This window comes from Hipposideros armiger, unplaced genomic scaffold (genome assembly GCF_001890085.2).
Source record: "Hipposideros armiger isolate ML-2016 unplaced genomic scaffold, ASM189008v1 scaffold_146, whole genome shotgun sequence".
Taxonomy (NCBI): Eukaryota; Metazoa; Chordata; class Mammalia; order Chiroptera; family Hipposideridae; genus Hipposideros; species Hipposideros armiger.
In genome coordinates, this window is record NW_017731496.1 from 82,633 (window position 1) to 98,777 (window position 16,145).

Consider the following 16,145-nt stretch of genomic DNA (forward strand, 5'->3'; position numbering starts at 1 on the left):
AAAAAAACAACCTCAAATATTATTGAACCTTGTCTGTTTTTTAAAATAAATAACATTTATTGATTCATTTTCTGATTACCAAGTAGCACATGTGATTTTCTTCAAAATTCTGAAAATTTGTCTATAATCCCACCACCCTTGGTAACTGCACTTAATGTTTGGGTGTAGTTCTTCCAGCTTTGCCCGCACCCTTTCTTTGTGTGTAAGTTTGTGTGTAAATATGAGTTTGTGAATGTGTTTTAACTAAATTGAGATTATAATGCATTGTATATATTATATTTTGTTTTGTTTTCACTCTACAGTATATCCTGAGTATTTTTTTAAGGTCATGAGATATTATTTAGAAATTTTTTAGTAACTACTATTAGCATTGTGTTCTGAAGAATGGCTGGAGGTTAACAAAGAATGGAGGAAGCTTAACGTATTAAACTAATTGGGGAGGGACTATTGTAACTGTTGCTACAAAGAATATCTATGCACATCTCTGTTTTTCTAAAAGTGAAACCACTGAGCCAAAACGCAAAGTGTGTAATGCTCTGAACACTTTATTTTTTAAGAAGTCATTTTTCTCTCCTGAAAGGCTGCATAAAATTAAATATCCACTTGTACATGGGGAGACCTGCTTTATTATATTTCATCAATCTGGGTATTATAATAGACTTTTTAAATTTGATGGCCAAAAAGCAATATTTCAATTTTAGTTGGCATTTCTTGCTCCATTTTTATTATCTATATTTTGCAAAGTATCTATTCATGTTCTTTGCCCATTTTCTATTATTTATCCTTTTTTACTCTTTTTATAATAAGACCACTAACTAATGTATGTTGCAAACTCTTATTCCCAGTTTTCTGTTGCTTCTTGAATTTTGTTTGTGATTTGTTTTAACACGGTAGAGTTTTAAAATGTTTATGTAGTAAATTATCAGTTCCCTTTATGTTTTCTTTTATGTCTAGAAACTCCTGACCCATCCCAAGATCCAATGAGTAATTACCCGGATTTTTGCATTTAGAACTTTTTAATATGCGGAATTTATTTGGATATATTATTTAAGTTGCAGGAATACATTTCTTCTGGTTGTGGTAGCAATATTGTTGTTTAGTAAGCTGTGATTTCTCCCGAGTTTAAGTGCTACCTTTATGATATGTTGTTTTACATAATCATGCGCCACTTAATGACTGGCATACATCTGAGAAATGTTAGGCAATTTTGTCATTGTGCACACATTATAGAGTATCTTTACATGAAGCTAGATGGTACAGCCTACTGCACACCTGGGCTGTATGGTGCAGCCTCTTGCTCCTAGGCCACAAGCCTGTACAGCCTGTTAGTGTACAAAACAACATGAGATTAAATCAAGTGCAAGAGAAAATGATGCATTCTAGAGACGCGGTACCCAAAGGTGTATGAGGCTGCTCCTGGCATGCGTAACACGGCATACTGTTTTACAGCAAACTTTCCTTTTTTTTTTTTTTTTATAAATGGGAAGAGTACACTAAAATAATGACAAAACCTATAGTCAATACATAAACAAGTAACATAGCCATTTATTAATCATTATCAAGCATTATGTACTGTACATAACTGTGTGTGCTATGCTTTTATACAGCTGGCAGCGCAGTAGGTGTGTTTACACCAGCGTCATCACAATCACATGAGTAATGCTTTGCACTATGATTGTGAGAGCTAGGACGTCACTAGGTGAGAGGAATTTTTCAGATCAATTATAATCTTATGGGACCACCGTCGTATATGTGGCCTATCATTGACGTTGTTATGTGGCCTATGACTATAGTGGTTTTTTGTTTTGCTTTTGCTGTTATGAATGGGATTTTTAAAAAATTTCCCATCCAGTTATTGCTGTTACATACATGAGCTATGGATTGTTGTTAACCACTCATTTTACATAGTTCTCTACTGTTTCCAGTAGTTTTGAGGTGATTCTCTTGGAATTTCAGGGTAGAAAATCTTATATGTCAAGATGATAAATTTGTTTTTCTTTATAATAGTGTGTGACTATTCTGAACTTACAGCACAATGGTAAATGATAGTATTGAGAGCAGATATCCTTGTCTTATTCCTTGTTTAATAGCGACTTTGTTTCTTTTCCTAGATGTCTCTACCTTAGTTGGAAGATGCCCCAACCTCGTCCATCTAGACTTAAGGTATTTTTTCATTTAGAAAAAAAGTGAAAAATCCTGATTGCTTATTGAACAACGAAAAGTTCTAATATGTTGAATTGAAGGAACTAAGTAGTAGACTATTTTTGTCTTCTCAGTCTGGAATTGATGGATAGGTTTTGAATCGTTTCTTCTGCTCTCTTACAGCGATAGTATCATGCTAAAGCATGACTGCTTTCCGGAATTTTTCCAGCTTAACTACCTCCAACACCTATCACTCAGTCGATGCTACGATATAATACCTGAAACTTTACTGTAAGTATTTTTGGTGTTTTGTTTTGTTTTGTTTTGTTTTTTTAGCTGAGCCATCCTGCCACCTGTTGGCAGCTCAGCGGCAGCTCAGCTCGGGCTGGGCATCAAACCGCTGTTCCTCAGAGCTTGCACTCTTGAGCGAGCTCTTTAACCAACTGAGCTACTCGGCGGGCCCTTTGTTTTCTAAAGCTAGTAGAAAGCAGAGACCCAAAGAGATGTCTCTGCATGTTAAAATCTGTTGTTATTAATAGATGTTTAAAACTTCCACAAACTGGTTAGGAAAGACCAGCAAAATAGAAAAACCAAGGCAAAATTTTTTGCTTAAAATGTCTGGTAGAGTTGACTGAAAGAATTCCCCAAACATCGATTATTTAGCTGTGAGCAGGTTTAAATATTAGAATACTGCACTAGTGTCTGTGGAGGACTTAGAAAAGGTGGTCTTTATGATCAGGGAGCTCTGAGTAGAATTGCGGCGGTAGACCCTGTGGGGGGTTTTTTTCCCCAGCTTTGTCAAATCAGCTCCCTGACTCCAAAAGCCTTCACCTGGGCTTAGAGGAAAAGTTCTATAATCTTCTAGTGATATTTATCCTGGAGGGTCAATGGATGGGAAGAATAGAAATATTTAAGTGGAAATAGTATAAGAATCTGATGCTGTCTTTGAAAGAGGGGGAGACTGAGGTCCAAAAGAGTGAAGTTACTTACCCATAGCTGTGTAGTGAGTTCATGGCTGAGCTGGGTCTACATCCCAGGTCTCCTCAAATGCAGAATAATCTCTATTTAATCTGGGAGTTTTTACAAGGGTTGATTTTGTACCTCCTCAGCAACTTCCACAAAATCAAGGGCGTGCAAAGAAAAAAGGAATCCTGTCCATCTTTTTTTTTTTTTTCTTTTTTTGGAAGTATTATACTCAAGTTGTTATGGGAATAATATCATCTCTTTATTTATAAAAAAAGTTTCCTTTTTTTCATCCCAAAGGGCTGGAAAATTCTTCCTTATGTCATATGTAAATGTATAGCAAGTTTTTTGAAAACCACAGGAAATCAGTATCTTAGACTTGGTCAGGTCTCCTTCCCTCTTATTCTAGGCATTATGCCCCAAATGAGGCTGCTGACCTCAGGTAGCCACTACCCAAATGAAGATAATTAAGCTTCTGATTCCTTCCAAAGAACAATGGTGAATTTGAACAAAGAGCTTATGTAGCCTTCACATTATTTGTTTGTATCTTATAAGTTAGTTTCAAGAATTAATGAATAAATCGGATGCTTCAGCTATACAGGTTAACGAGTAGAATTAGGGAGTGCAGTAATTTATACTTTTAATTAATAACTTTAATTAATCTTGGGGCTCAGGGCATGAGCTGGCATCTTACTTGGAAAAGCACTGCCTAAAAGGGATGCCAGTATTTCCTTGCATGGCTCTTAGGTGTTAGGGTCTAAATTCACATACATGGAACTCTTATTAAAATCTCCTGCCCTTTGTAGCACCCAGAGCTCCTAGGAGACTCTAGCATCTACCCAGAAAGGTTTCTCTGTCATCCACTCTTTCCTGTCCTTGCCACCTGGGGAGTGCAGAGATCATTCTTTTTCTCACGAGGATGTATCCATGTCTTACTTTTGTTCTTGCTCTGCAGAGAGAAGGAAGCTAAGCACATAATCCCCAAATGCTTTTTCTTGAGCAGAAGCCAAGGGGAGACTGTGAGCCCCCACATTTTAACATTTTTATCCAGTGGGATAAAAACGCTTGCTTAGTGAGACCTACCAGCATGTGAATTGATGGTCAAGGGCAGGGGCCTGAGGTTGCAACCTAGGTGTGAACCCTTGCTGCATTATTATGAGTTATTTGTCTAACTCTTGTGTTGAAATGAGAGAAACAGGGGCATCAGAAGTTTAATTACAAATCAGTCCACCAGAATAGAGTGAGAACAGAAAGAAGAAAGATGCGGTTCTTGATTGAACTTAAAGGTGAAAGAATATGTTTCTTTAGGCATTGTGTAAATAGTACACTGGTTTCCCTGGTGACTCCGTTGAGATGAGCTTGCTAGTGCTCTGTCCTTAAAAGTTTCTCAGAATAAAATATTTTTCCCCCTAATTTCAGCCATTCTAGCAGCTGTTGTATTTGGATACATAGTAAGATCTCATATTGCTGGGATCCTCAGCCATGATTTCCAGAAAGCCATTTTATGCCAAAGAATATTTATTTCTTAACTCAGAAGTGGGAAAATAAAATTTGAGTGCTTTTCTCCTATACTGATAATGTTTTAAAATATTTGGGGAACTACTTTTTTTTTTCTTCAAGACATTCTCATTGTATTTATCCCCTTACTCCTTAATTGGTCTAAACTTTCTTGTAATTTTTCCATATTTTCCATTCAAGTATGAAACTCAAACTGGAGATAGTAAACTGATCTGAGATGAGAAAAGACTAAATAGAAACGCCTGTGTTAGGAGAATTTATAGCTGAGGGATTTAAGATTTTATAAGGAAAACAGGATTATGTAGATGAGGTAGAGTGAACCTGTGGAAGGAAGGGGTTATAAATATCTTTTGTTTTGTAAAACTAAACAAAGATACTTAAGACATTAAGTATACATTTTATACTTCTTAAATTAGAAATAATGCCTCTTAAACTATTCATTTCTATTTACTATCCTTTAGTTTGCTGAGGCTTTTTTTTTTCGGTCTCCTTAAAATTTTAATGATTTCCTGGTTTTTCGGCTTGGAAATGGTCCTTCATCCTTCATCCCATACAGCTCATCCCCTCCTCACATATAACACCTGAGTGTCTTTGTCTTCTAAGAGTCAGGTACAATTTTCTTCCTCACCAGGGTTCCTTCTCAGAGCTGTTGCAAGAACATACCCTCTCCTGCCATCTGCTGTATCTCCTTCTCTTATTCCCACCTACAGTTTCTTCTTTTAAATACTGTCCACTGCAGAATGACTTAGGATTTGGCTAATGTGGATGTCCCAGAGCCAGAATTCCCATGGTTATTACAAAGTTCTCATATACTCACATCTCCCAGAAGAGGGATTTAAGGTTAGGAGGGATTGCTGTCATCTGAAGTGGTAAGTGTAACCCTCTGTGTATCGTGACCGTTCTTTATACTCCTGTTTCTGTATTCCAGAGATTTGTTTACTTTAAGAACAACGATGTGTTCTTTCTGATTTTCTTTTAGGTGTTTGTGACTGCCACGTCTTATTGTCCCCTTATGAACACCGAGCATATTGATTTTATTTGGATAGTACTGTTGTTTCCTAAATTACCCTTCATGCTCTAGTCAGCTAACATATATTAAACGTCTCTGGTGTTTAAAACACTATTGAACGTAGAATAAATACACTTAGAGGAGTAGTGGAAACAAGAAGTGAGCAGGTTAGGCATGGAAGGTCTTAAGGCGAGCTGAACAGTTTCCGTTCCTTAAACACGAAGGAAGCATCATAGGTTTTGAAGCAGGATAGTGACATAATCTGAACTAGGTTTTAGGGAGATACTTGGCTATTGGTCTATAGAACGGGCTGGAAGAAAGATTGGAGGCAGGGTGTCAGTTATCATAAGGGGAATTTGTTACTTAAGTAATTACTGGCAATATGAAAACATAAAAGATGCTTCTAACTCTAGGTTATTGATATGTTCACTGATCTGCAGTGGGATTTTGTTGACATTCTTAACTAAATATTCCCTTTTCTGAGACTTTGTACTGTGTGTCCCAATCTGGAGCAAATACAGATCAGAGAGATCAATTTCTAAGCACATAGATCAGGGGTAAGAAGAATCATTATCCCAAAGTATTTACTTTGGGTAAACAAGCTCCCTTGTGTGTGTGTGTGTGTGTGTGTGTGAACCAGCATTTCACTGTTGATAAGAGTTATTATGTATTTCATCTCATGTGGAACACCTAAGAGGATTAGCTTTTATGTGACAAAAACATGGTAATACGTAGAGAGGTCTGATGGCTGTTGCCTGCCTCCTCTAAAGGTGTGACTGATCACCCTCTTTCTCACTCTGTACCCAACTACATAACCCTGTCCAAAATAGCTTAGTGAAGTCACTGTTAAGTTCCATCACATATAATGGACTTTTTGACTATTGACTATTATTAGTAAGCTGTCACCCCTGCCGACAGCTTTTGAGAGCGGGAGCCTAAGGTCAAGTCCATAACCTTAAATTGCATGTAACCTTTGGTGATGTCCAGCTGATGCCACAGTAAAACATGTACTTTTACCATTGCTAGCTTGTTAGCTTTTCCTCATAACACAGTAACACCTTTCAGTAAAAATCAAGAATGGAGAAAGGCAGCAAATATGGTTGGATTTTAAATAAACCTTGGGGTTTGTAGGTTGCTAGAAATTCTACAACATGCCCTGGCACGTCTCCTAAGGCCACGTTTCCCAAGCTGTGGCCTGTGCTGATTCACCTTTGCTATTTTCTTAAATCATTGATTGCAAATCATGCTTTCAGTGTGCATGTTATATAATAGAATCCCAAGTGTCAAAACCAGGTCATGTAACTCGAATGGAACAGTTTCCGTAGATACTGCGACTCTGAAAGTCTCTCTCTTCCTTTCCAGTGAACTTGGAGAAATTCCCACACTGAAAACGCTACAAGTTTTTGGAATCGTGCCAGACGGTACCCTTCAACTGTTAAAGGAAGCCCTTCCTCATCTACAGATCAATTGTTCCCATTTTACCACCATTGCCAGGCCTACCGTTGGCAACAAGAACCACCCGGAGATATGGGGCATCAAATGCCAACTGACATTGCAAAAGCCCACCTGTCTATGAAGTATTTATTGCAGGATGATGTCTCCTTTTTTTTTTTTCTTTTGGACAGGGAAAATAGGCAGGAAGCCCAATTGCCAGAGTACTCAGCTATCTTTATTCTTGGTTTTCCCGTTGCCTTCATCCTGCAAGTATATTCAAGAACTATTTGAGAGAAAACAATGAAGTGTGTTCTTGCTTTTTATAAATGACTATAAAAGCTTCTGTCACTGCTATGCCCTTACAAGCCTAAGTGTAGAACTTAACGAAATTTTAGGAAAGTGAGCCTGTGATTTCAAGCAATTTTGAAGAGCAAAATTTGCGCCATCTCTTTCAGTGCCCTTATTAAATGTTTAGAATCAAGCTTAAGTATCACCAGCAAATCATTTTCATGATTCTATATGGTAACTTAACTTTCCTATTGAATTTTCTAGTATTGCTTTATAAGACGTAGATGGGAAGGATAATAAGCTATCTGTATTGTGTGAGCAAGAATCCTAGGATACTAGAGTTGAGGCAATCTCTTCTGAGGATAAAAAAAGAAAAATGCACATTTCAACCTTGCCTTTAGACTTGCAGTTAGGCTCTTGGAAGTAAATAGCCCTCAGAAATCCACCTTAAAACCTAAGTAAAAAACCAGCTAACCAATCAGCCAGAGGTATAGAGTTGGCATAGAATTTGAAAGCTTGCAAGGCAGCTTTCTATGACAGGTTAATCTGAAGTATCCTCTAAATCACACTGATGAAGTAACCTTTGATGTACTCGTTTCCCAGAACTCTACATTAGCTGAGGTGATATAATTGTGGTCTTCTAACTGGATGATCAAATGGTGTTAACATGGGTTCTTGAGCTTTTTAAATGCCTTGCTTTTTTTTAGAAAGGTGGTAGTAACCAGTCAGTCTCAATTGTTGAAATGCTGGATGGAAAGCTGAACTGAATGAAGTTGCCTCCCGTTTTCCTTTATTGCTGAGGTCCTTGAAGTTATTTTTGTATTACTCTGGAATCAAGTACTTTAAATTGTCCTTTTTTTTAAAGTGTCTCCCACAATAGTAGCTTGAATCTACCCATTTTACAAGGTTCTGGACCTAACGTTCCCTAAGAAGAACTGCATGTTCCTCTCAATCACAAATACAATAGAAGCAGGTGTGTGTCCCATAGTTTCAGAGCAGAAAGCACAGCTTGCCCCTGCAGAAAAGTGAACTCAGGTGTTGAACCTTTTGTAGCATCAGTGGTTTTTTTAAATGGCACATAGAAGCAGGCGAGTTCAATTCTACTTTAAAAAAACAACAACACTAATTTCTTGTTTAAATTGATGACCTCCCCATATGAACAAAATGGAACAGAAAAGCCAAAACTTGCCATGTCTATTAACATTGTAATCAGATTTTTGAAATGTTAGAAACAATGTTTTGAAGTGCCCTTATCTGCCTGTACCTAAGAAAGAACATTTTAAAGTAGCTATACTGGAAATGATTGTTTCAATTTTGTAGTAGTTAAAAAGTGCTAAATACTACTTGAACTTATTGTTTACAGATTAGTGACAAGGGCTGGGGATAGGATCCGGTTGGACTCCGACTTCTGGACGCCCTCAAACATGCAGTACTTCCAAACTCAAGTCCAGCCATAAGCTATTTTGCTAACATGTCAGAGTAATCTGTATTTTTGTATGTGATTTCTACTTTTATAGACTTGTTTTAAAATAAAACACATTTTTATAAAAATGAGTACTTCAGAGAAGTTGTATTCCTTTTTTCTTTCTCTTTTCCTTAAATACTGTAGTTAAAATTATCTGAGTTATTTCACTTAGCGTAATACTGTCAAGGTCCATCCATCCATGTTGTCACAAGTGGTAAGATATTTTTTATGGCTGAATAATATTCGTGTGTGTGTGTGTGTCTGTGTAATGAAAACACTGAACTCAAAAAGGTTTATGCACCTCCATGTTCATTGCAGCATCATGTACAATCACCAAGATATGGAAACAGCGTAGACGTCCACTGACAAGTGAATGGATAAAGAAAAGGTGGTATGTATCAATAGCTTCTACCCATTTTTTAATCGGATTGGTTTTTTGTTTGGTTTTTTGCTATTGAGTTGTATGAGTTCTTTATATATTTTGGATAGTAACCCCTTATCAGATGTATGTGACTTGTAAATATTTTCTCCCATTCAGTAGTTCACCTTTTCATTTCATTGATGGTTTCTTGCTGTGCAGAAACTTTAGTTTGATGTTAGTCCCCCTTTGTTTATTTTCGCTTTTGCTGTCTTTGCTTTTGGTGTCAAATACAAAAAAAACCCATCACCAAGACCAATTTCAATTAACTTATTGCCTACGTTTTCTTCTAGGAGTTTTATGGTCTCAGGTGTTAAAGTCTATAATCTATTGAGTTAATTTTTGTGTATGGTGTAAAATTGTGGTCCAGTTTCCCCAACACCATTTATTGAAGAGACTATCCTTTCCTTATTATATATTTTTGGCTCCTTTGTAGAAAATTAATTGATCATATATGCATGGGTTTACTTCCGGGTTCTCTATTTTGTCACATTAATCTATGTGTCTGTTTTTATGCCAGTAGCATATTGTTTTGATTACTACAGCATTGTAGTATAGTTTGAAATTAGGGAGTGTGATGCCTCCAATATTGTTCTTTATCAAGATTGCTTTGGCTATGTGGGATCTTTTGTGGTTCCATACAAATTGTAGGCTTTTTCATTCTATTTCTGTGAAAAATGCCATGAATTTTTTATAGGGATTGTGTTGAATCTGTAGATTGCTTTGGGTAGTATAGAGGTTTTTTTTTAAAGATTTTTTTAATTGGGGAATCGGGGAAGGGGAACAGACAAGTTGCTGTCCTTTTGTTCTTCAGTCTAGTTGTGGAGGACATTGCTTCACTGGCCCATGTTGGTATTGTGATGATTGTGCTCTTCCCGGGTGAGGCAGTCGCTCACCAGCCATTGGACGGCTGCTCACAGCAGCTCACGCCAGCTGCCGGCCACTCACGGTAGCGTATGGCAGCCCACTGCAGCCTACGCCATCGCTGGCGACTTATGGCAGCCCAGCTCCAGGCCAAGCTGTTGTTCACCATCTTAGCTGTAGAGGGCACAGCGTCACTGGCCCACATGTGGGATCCAAACCGGGGCCCTGCTGCTCAGAACTGGCATTCCCAAGCCAACTCTTAACCAATGTGCCACTCGGCCGGCCCAGTATAGAGGTTTTAACAATATAAACTCTTCCAATCCATGAGCGCAAAATATCTTTCCATTTTTTTGTCTTCTTCAATTTCTTTCATACAAGTCTTTGACTTCCCTCATTAAATTCATTTCTAGGTATTTTATTATTTTTGATACACCTATAAATGACATTGTTTTCTTAATTTGATAGTTTGTTTTTAGTTTATAGAGATGCAACAGATTTATATGTATTGATTTTGTATTCTGAAACTTTACTGAATTTGCTTATTAGTGCTAACAGTTTTTTGGTGGTCTTTAGGGTTTTCTATATATATCATCTGCAAATAGTGACAGTTTTGCTTCTTCCTTTGCAATTTGAATGTTTTCTTTTTCTTGCCTAATTGCTCTGGCTAGGACTGATTTGACAGTCTCTTAATCTTTATGTTCCCTCCCTTTTGTTCCTTTATTGAATCTAGGTTGTTTGTCCTGTGTTTCACATTCTGGATTTTGCTCATGTAATCCCTGGAATGATGTTTAACAGGTTAATCTGTCCCCTAAATCCATAAATTGGTAGTTAGACCTAGTAGCAAATGGCTCTAGATCAAGGGTGATTTTGCACCCCAGGAGACAGTTGGTATTATCTGAAGACATTTTTGGTTATCACAAGTGGAGAAGGTGCTATAGGTATCTACTGGGTAGAGGGCTAAGGATGCTGTTAACTACCCTAGAGAAAAACAGGACAGCTTCCCATAACAATGAAGTGTGTAGTCCAAAATGTCAATAGTGCCAGTGTTGAGAAACCCTGATCTAGACTAGGCCTAATTTTTTTTATAGCAAGGACATACTTGATAGGTGTTATGTTCTTCCATCAAGAGACACATAACATCTGGCTGTCATTCTGTCTCTGGTCCTTGATTCCTCCTCCTGTACCCTAGCCACAAGCTGCAGAGATAGGAGAGGCACTCTGGCCAAGTTTAGTATTTTTATTTGTGGATCANTCCCTAATCCACTAGTTTTCAAACCCATCCTAGAAAACATTTCTTCTAGAAATATGCTACATTTGTTATTTCAGTGTCTAATTATAATGTTTTACACCTGAAGTAGTTTGTTGTACGTAAGTTTTGAGTGTTGTCAGTGGCACTAAAATCCCGAAGTAAAATTATAAAGTATTATTTCTAGAAATTAGAGATCAAAGGAACTATAAGTTAAATATTGCCCCAAATGCATCTAATTCCCAATCCACTTACTTTCATCATGGACTCGTTCAATGTTGAAGGCTCTACTATGTTGATTCAAACTTAGTTGCTGTTCGTGAAGGTCCACAGGGACAGGGTTTATGCCGGTCCCTTCAAGGTATAACCTGATTCGCTGCCTCCATAGCCACCTTTGAAGAGTAAAGGAAAAGCAAGATATGTCAAGATAGAATAAATTAAACTAAGCATTAGGCATTATAATTTCACCAAATTAAAAAGTTCCTATTAAAAAACTAGTTATTCCATGAATAAATTATACCAGAAATACCTAAAACCCAAGGTTCCTGCTCAAAGACAGATTTAGATGTTTATTTCTCTTTGCAACTGTAATGAAAATATCTAATGTACGTGTACAAAATCTCCCAAATAATTTGAATTAAAGTCAAATTCTTTATCAAGTATCCATTAAATCCAAGATACTGTTTTACTCATCCAAAAATATAACATATACAAAAAAGAAAGCATTCTGAAATTAAAATAGTATTGTGTTAAGGTGGCTGGATTAGATAAAAATCCTTCCTCTAAAATTCTGCAATGATGATTTTTTTTTTTACAATAAAAGCAAAAAGAGATCAATAACAAATATAACATGTAAGATTACAACTAAAACTTAAATGACATTTCTGGTAAAAGTAAAGGAAAAAAAAAAAGTCAGGTTTAATTGATTTCAAAACCAAAAACTGATACATCAAAAAACCAATGGGACAGACCTGTGAGATACGTATACAAAAACATACTCCCACTTGCTAGCTATAAATTAGTCATTTGTAGAAGTGCCAGTTCTGAAATGACCAGAAACTAGAATCATTATTAATAAAATAACTCCAGAAGTCAAGAAGATTTAATACAATTTCCCAAATACCCAGAGAAAAAATCTAGTCCAAGTCAGGAAATAAAAAGTAGTCCAACTCGGCTCTACTATAATCAGCCAGCCCTATCTCAGCTCCTCCCCTCTACTCTTCTCTTCTTGGGGTAGTCTGACCACTGAACAAATTAAGTGAAAGAAATATGAAAAAAAATCCCCACCACTTAAGAAACACCTAATACATAACACAGAGATACCAAGAATCTGAGCATGGTTGGAGTAAATCTAACCCTCAGTCACTCTGGATAGGAGAAGATGAGGATAAAAAATATAAAATCTCAGAGAATTTGAGCATTCAATTTTAGCCAATAATTTTAACCATCTTTCTACCAAACTGCTAAGACCATGTAACAAGGTTAAGAAAGTAGAGACATGATCTCTACCTCACCAAAGGAGAAAAACCTCTATACTTGCAATTACATTATAGGCCAAGTGGCATTTATCAGGGTTTCTCCACATAGTTCCAATTGGACTAGAAAAAAGGTAAATTAGATGTGGTTGTGACTCAGCTAATGTATTACTTTTTATGGCTACTGTCATAACTATCAACTAATCCAAATATTATCTAATTTGTTCTGTTTAACAGCATTTTTAATGGCACACATTTAAGATATTTATATAATAGTAATTAGTTCCTACCTGAACTCACCACGATAGAACTTCTGTAAGGCTTCTGGGAAGGAATGTGTATATCGAACAGGAAGACATAAATGACCCTCAGACCTTTATTTTAAAAGGGATTTGGGATGATGAAAAGGGAAGAAGAAGAAAAAAGACTTAATTCAAAAGGTGTCACTAAACTACAAAAATCACATATAAAATTTTTAAAATTTCTACTCTATATTTCCACAAAATTATCTGTGCTTTCAACAAGAACAAAAAAATAGACAAAATATTAATAGTGGTTTAAATCCAGCTTTATTGCTATGATACATAATAATTAGTTTCCACATTATAGTGAAATTTAAAAATAACAGTAAATTGGCCACTGATTGACTACCCTGCAAAATTATCTACTAGTACAGTGGTGTTTGCATCTTACCTGTAAAATTATTTAACTATTAACTTTGGGCAAGTCACTTTAGCATCAGCTTCCTCACCTCTAAATGGGGGATAAAAACATGAATCTCAAAAGGTCATTCTGAGGAATTAAACTATTTATGTGAAAGTGTTTAGAACCATAAACCCCTTTTAAATGTCATTTAAAATATTCCAGTCACTAAAAGAGAACTCAGAAAGCTAATCCAATGTAACCCTTCATTTATTCAAAAACATTATCAGGATGAACACCTTTAAGGAGTTCACAGCTTTTTGTTGAAGACAGAAATTGTTTTTTAAATTGCAAATTTATTAAATTATTGTTTATTAAAAACAATAAAGTGTTAAGATTGCCTATATATTGCCATAGGAAAATGAGAGAATATGGCACCTAATGTGGAAAAGGTATCCAGGAAGCTCAATCATTATCATTTATAGAATGCTTAGTTCGATCTTGAAGAAAAGGTTGAGGGTAGGCTTGCCAAAACAAACTCTTGCTAATAACTGCAGGTTAAATTCTAAGTGTGAAGAGCGGGAAAAAAGGTTTTTGCAAAATTGTGACTACTCAATTTCTTTACCTGAGAGGGTCAACACTGAGGTTAAAAAACTTTATATTCACTGTAATACTTTACATAGTGCTAAGTATAAAAAAGGTATCAACAGTCACTTTATAGAATACCTGCTGAGGTCAACTGCAGGTCTAAAACACTCTAGAGGGAAGAATCTCTCATGAAGTCAGTCAGATATCAGCTAGGACTACAAGCATCCGAAAGCTTAGCTTGGCCTGGAGGATTCACTTTCAAAGGGGTCACTCACAAGGCTGGTAAACTGGTGCCAGCTGTTGGCAAGAGGCCTCCATTTCTCTCCATGTGAGCTGCTCCACAGGGCTGCTTCGGTATCTCATCATGGTGGCTGACTTACCCCAGAATGAGCAATCCAAGAGACGAGAAGCTGCAAAACCATTTATGACCTAGCCTTGGAATCCACACACTGCCATTCCGTATTCTATTAGTCACATAGGCCAGCTCTGATTGAATACAGAAGTGGGTAGGGAACTACAAAGGTGTGTAAATACTAGGATGTTATGACCTTGGAGGCTGGCTACCACATGCCCTCTATTCATTCTGATTATTAAGCATTCAAATGTCATATTTACCAGGCTCAGTAAAGTGAATACAGAANTGGTATCACATTGTTTGTGGGAAACGAGTAAACTCGTCATAGCACTTTAACTCAGGTATAGAGACCTCTTTGTTACGATGCGATTTGGCGGGAAAATGCCCGCTTACAAAGTGGTATAAAAAGCGCTATGACGAGTTTACTCGTTTCCCACAAACAATGTTTTAAAATGTGTATACATTTTTTTGGCACCCTCTGTATATTCTGGATGTGAGTCCATTGCTGGGTACAGGTACTGCAAATATCTCACTGTGGCGTGCCTTTTTATTTTCTTATTGGTGTCTTCATTAACAGAAGTTCTTAGTCCTAATGTATTCAATTTGTGACTCTTTGGTTGTTAAAATGCTTTCTATGATGTGCTTAAGGAATACTTTCCAACCACCAAAGTGATATAGCTATTCTATTTATATAAGCAAGAATTTAAATGAGTCTTGAGTATAGATTTCTTGCTTAATCAAAATTAACTCTCAAATGAGTGAAGTAGTTTTAAGTAAGATGAGTTTCTTTTTTAAGTGTCTTTCTTGGGGAAAAAAGCAATTATGTATTTTCAAAAAGAAAATATGCACACTATAAGCAGCGATTTCTAATTAAACTGTTCTTTGCTTGCCATGAAATAGATTACATTTTTTCACAATTATAGTAAGTTTCCTTGTTTGGAAAATTAGGCAACCTTTACAAAATAAGAAATCATATTCATTTATGTATATACTCCCCCTTCAAAAAAACAAACAAACAAACAAACAAGCAAATTTAACAGATGTGGAAGGGAAAACAATTCTACTCTAAAGGTCTACTGCTATACAATTTAGGTTTTATATAAATGTTTGTCCTGCTTTTATTCCACAGCGTATGAAAAAAAGTTGCTTTCCAGTTTCTTTTAAAATGATAATTTGATCTTACTGTGGTTTTAATACATTAAAAAAAAAAAGAGACAAATCCAAACCCAGTAAATTAATTAATTTTGTTCCTCCAATTCTTTTAAATTAATTTTTTCAAAAATGGAATATCAAGTTTGAAAGAAAATACCATTTTAGCCAGGTTAGCATGATACCTCATTAGTTCCGCAGGTTCTACTTCTCCCACCAGATTTAATTTGAATGAAATTGAATACTTTTAATTAAAACCAAGTGTGCTTTATAATACAAGAGATGAAAACATTAACACTTTGGAAGCTTACTTTGAGGTGAAACAGCGCTGACGACTGCTTGAGAAAACTCTGTTTGCTATTGGTTCTCGAATACTGAAAAGTATTTTTGGTTCTTCTGGACTGTAGAGCAGCGATTCATTATATTCATTTGTTACTATGAAGAATGAAAAACCAAATATTAGCACTTTCAGTAAAAGATGGTCACTTGAGAAGTGCAAAATGAACTATCTCCAACTTAAAAGCGGTTCTGTTCCAAAGATTTGTTTGGTAGCAAGTTTCTTGGAAACAATATAGTCCATTAAAAAACA

The 16,145-nt window shown here is 36.2% G+C and overlaps 1 protein-coding gene across 5 annotated transcripts in view; it reads left to right on the top strand.

Annotated features, from left to right (window-relative positions):
- The window catches only part of SKP2 (S-phase kinase associated protein 2), a 33,420-nt gene extending 24,512 nt beyond the window's left edge, over positions 1-8,908 (top strand). For 3 of the 5 annotated variants that reach the window (XM_019650753.1, XM_019650752.1, XM_019650754.1), the window contains 3 exons: positions 2,112-2,163; positions 2,326-2,433; positions 6,995-8,908. In XM_019650753.1, coding sequence (XP_019506298.1) covers positions 2,112-2,163; positions 2,326-2,433; positions 6,995-7,208 — 374 coding nt within the window. In that variant the 3' untranslated portion in view covers positions 7,209-8,908. Of the gene's footprint in view, positions 1-2,111; positions 2,164-2,325; positions 2,434-5,254; positions 5,493-6,994 lie in introns of all 5 variants that reach the window. The other 2 variants (XR_002124898.1, XR_002124899.1) reach the window with 2 other exon arrangements.
- Positions 8,909-16,145: the final 7,237 nt, after the last annotated feature.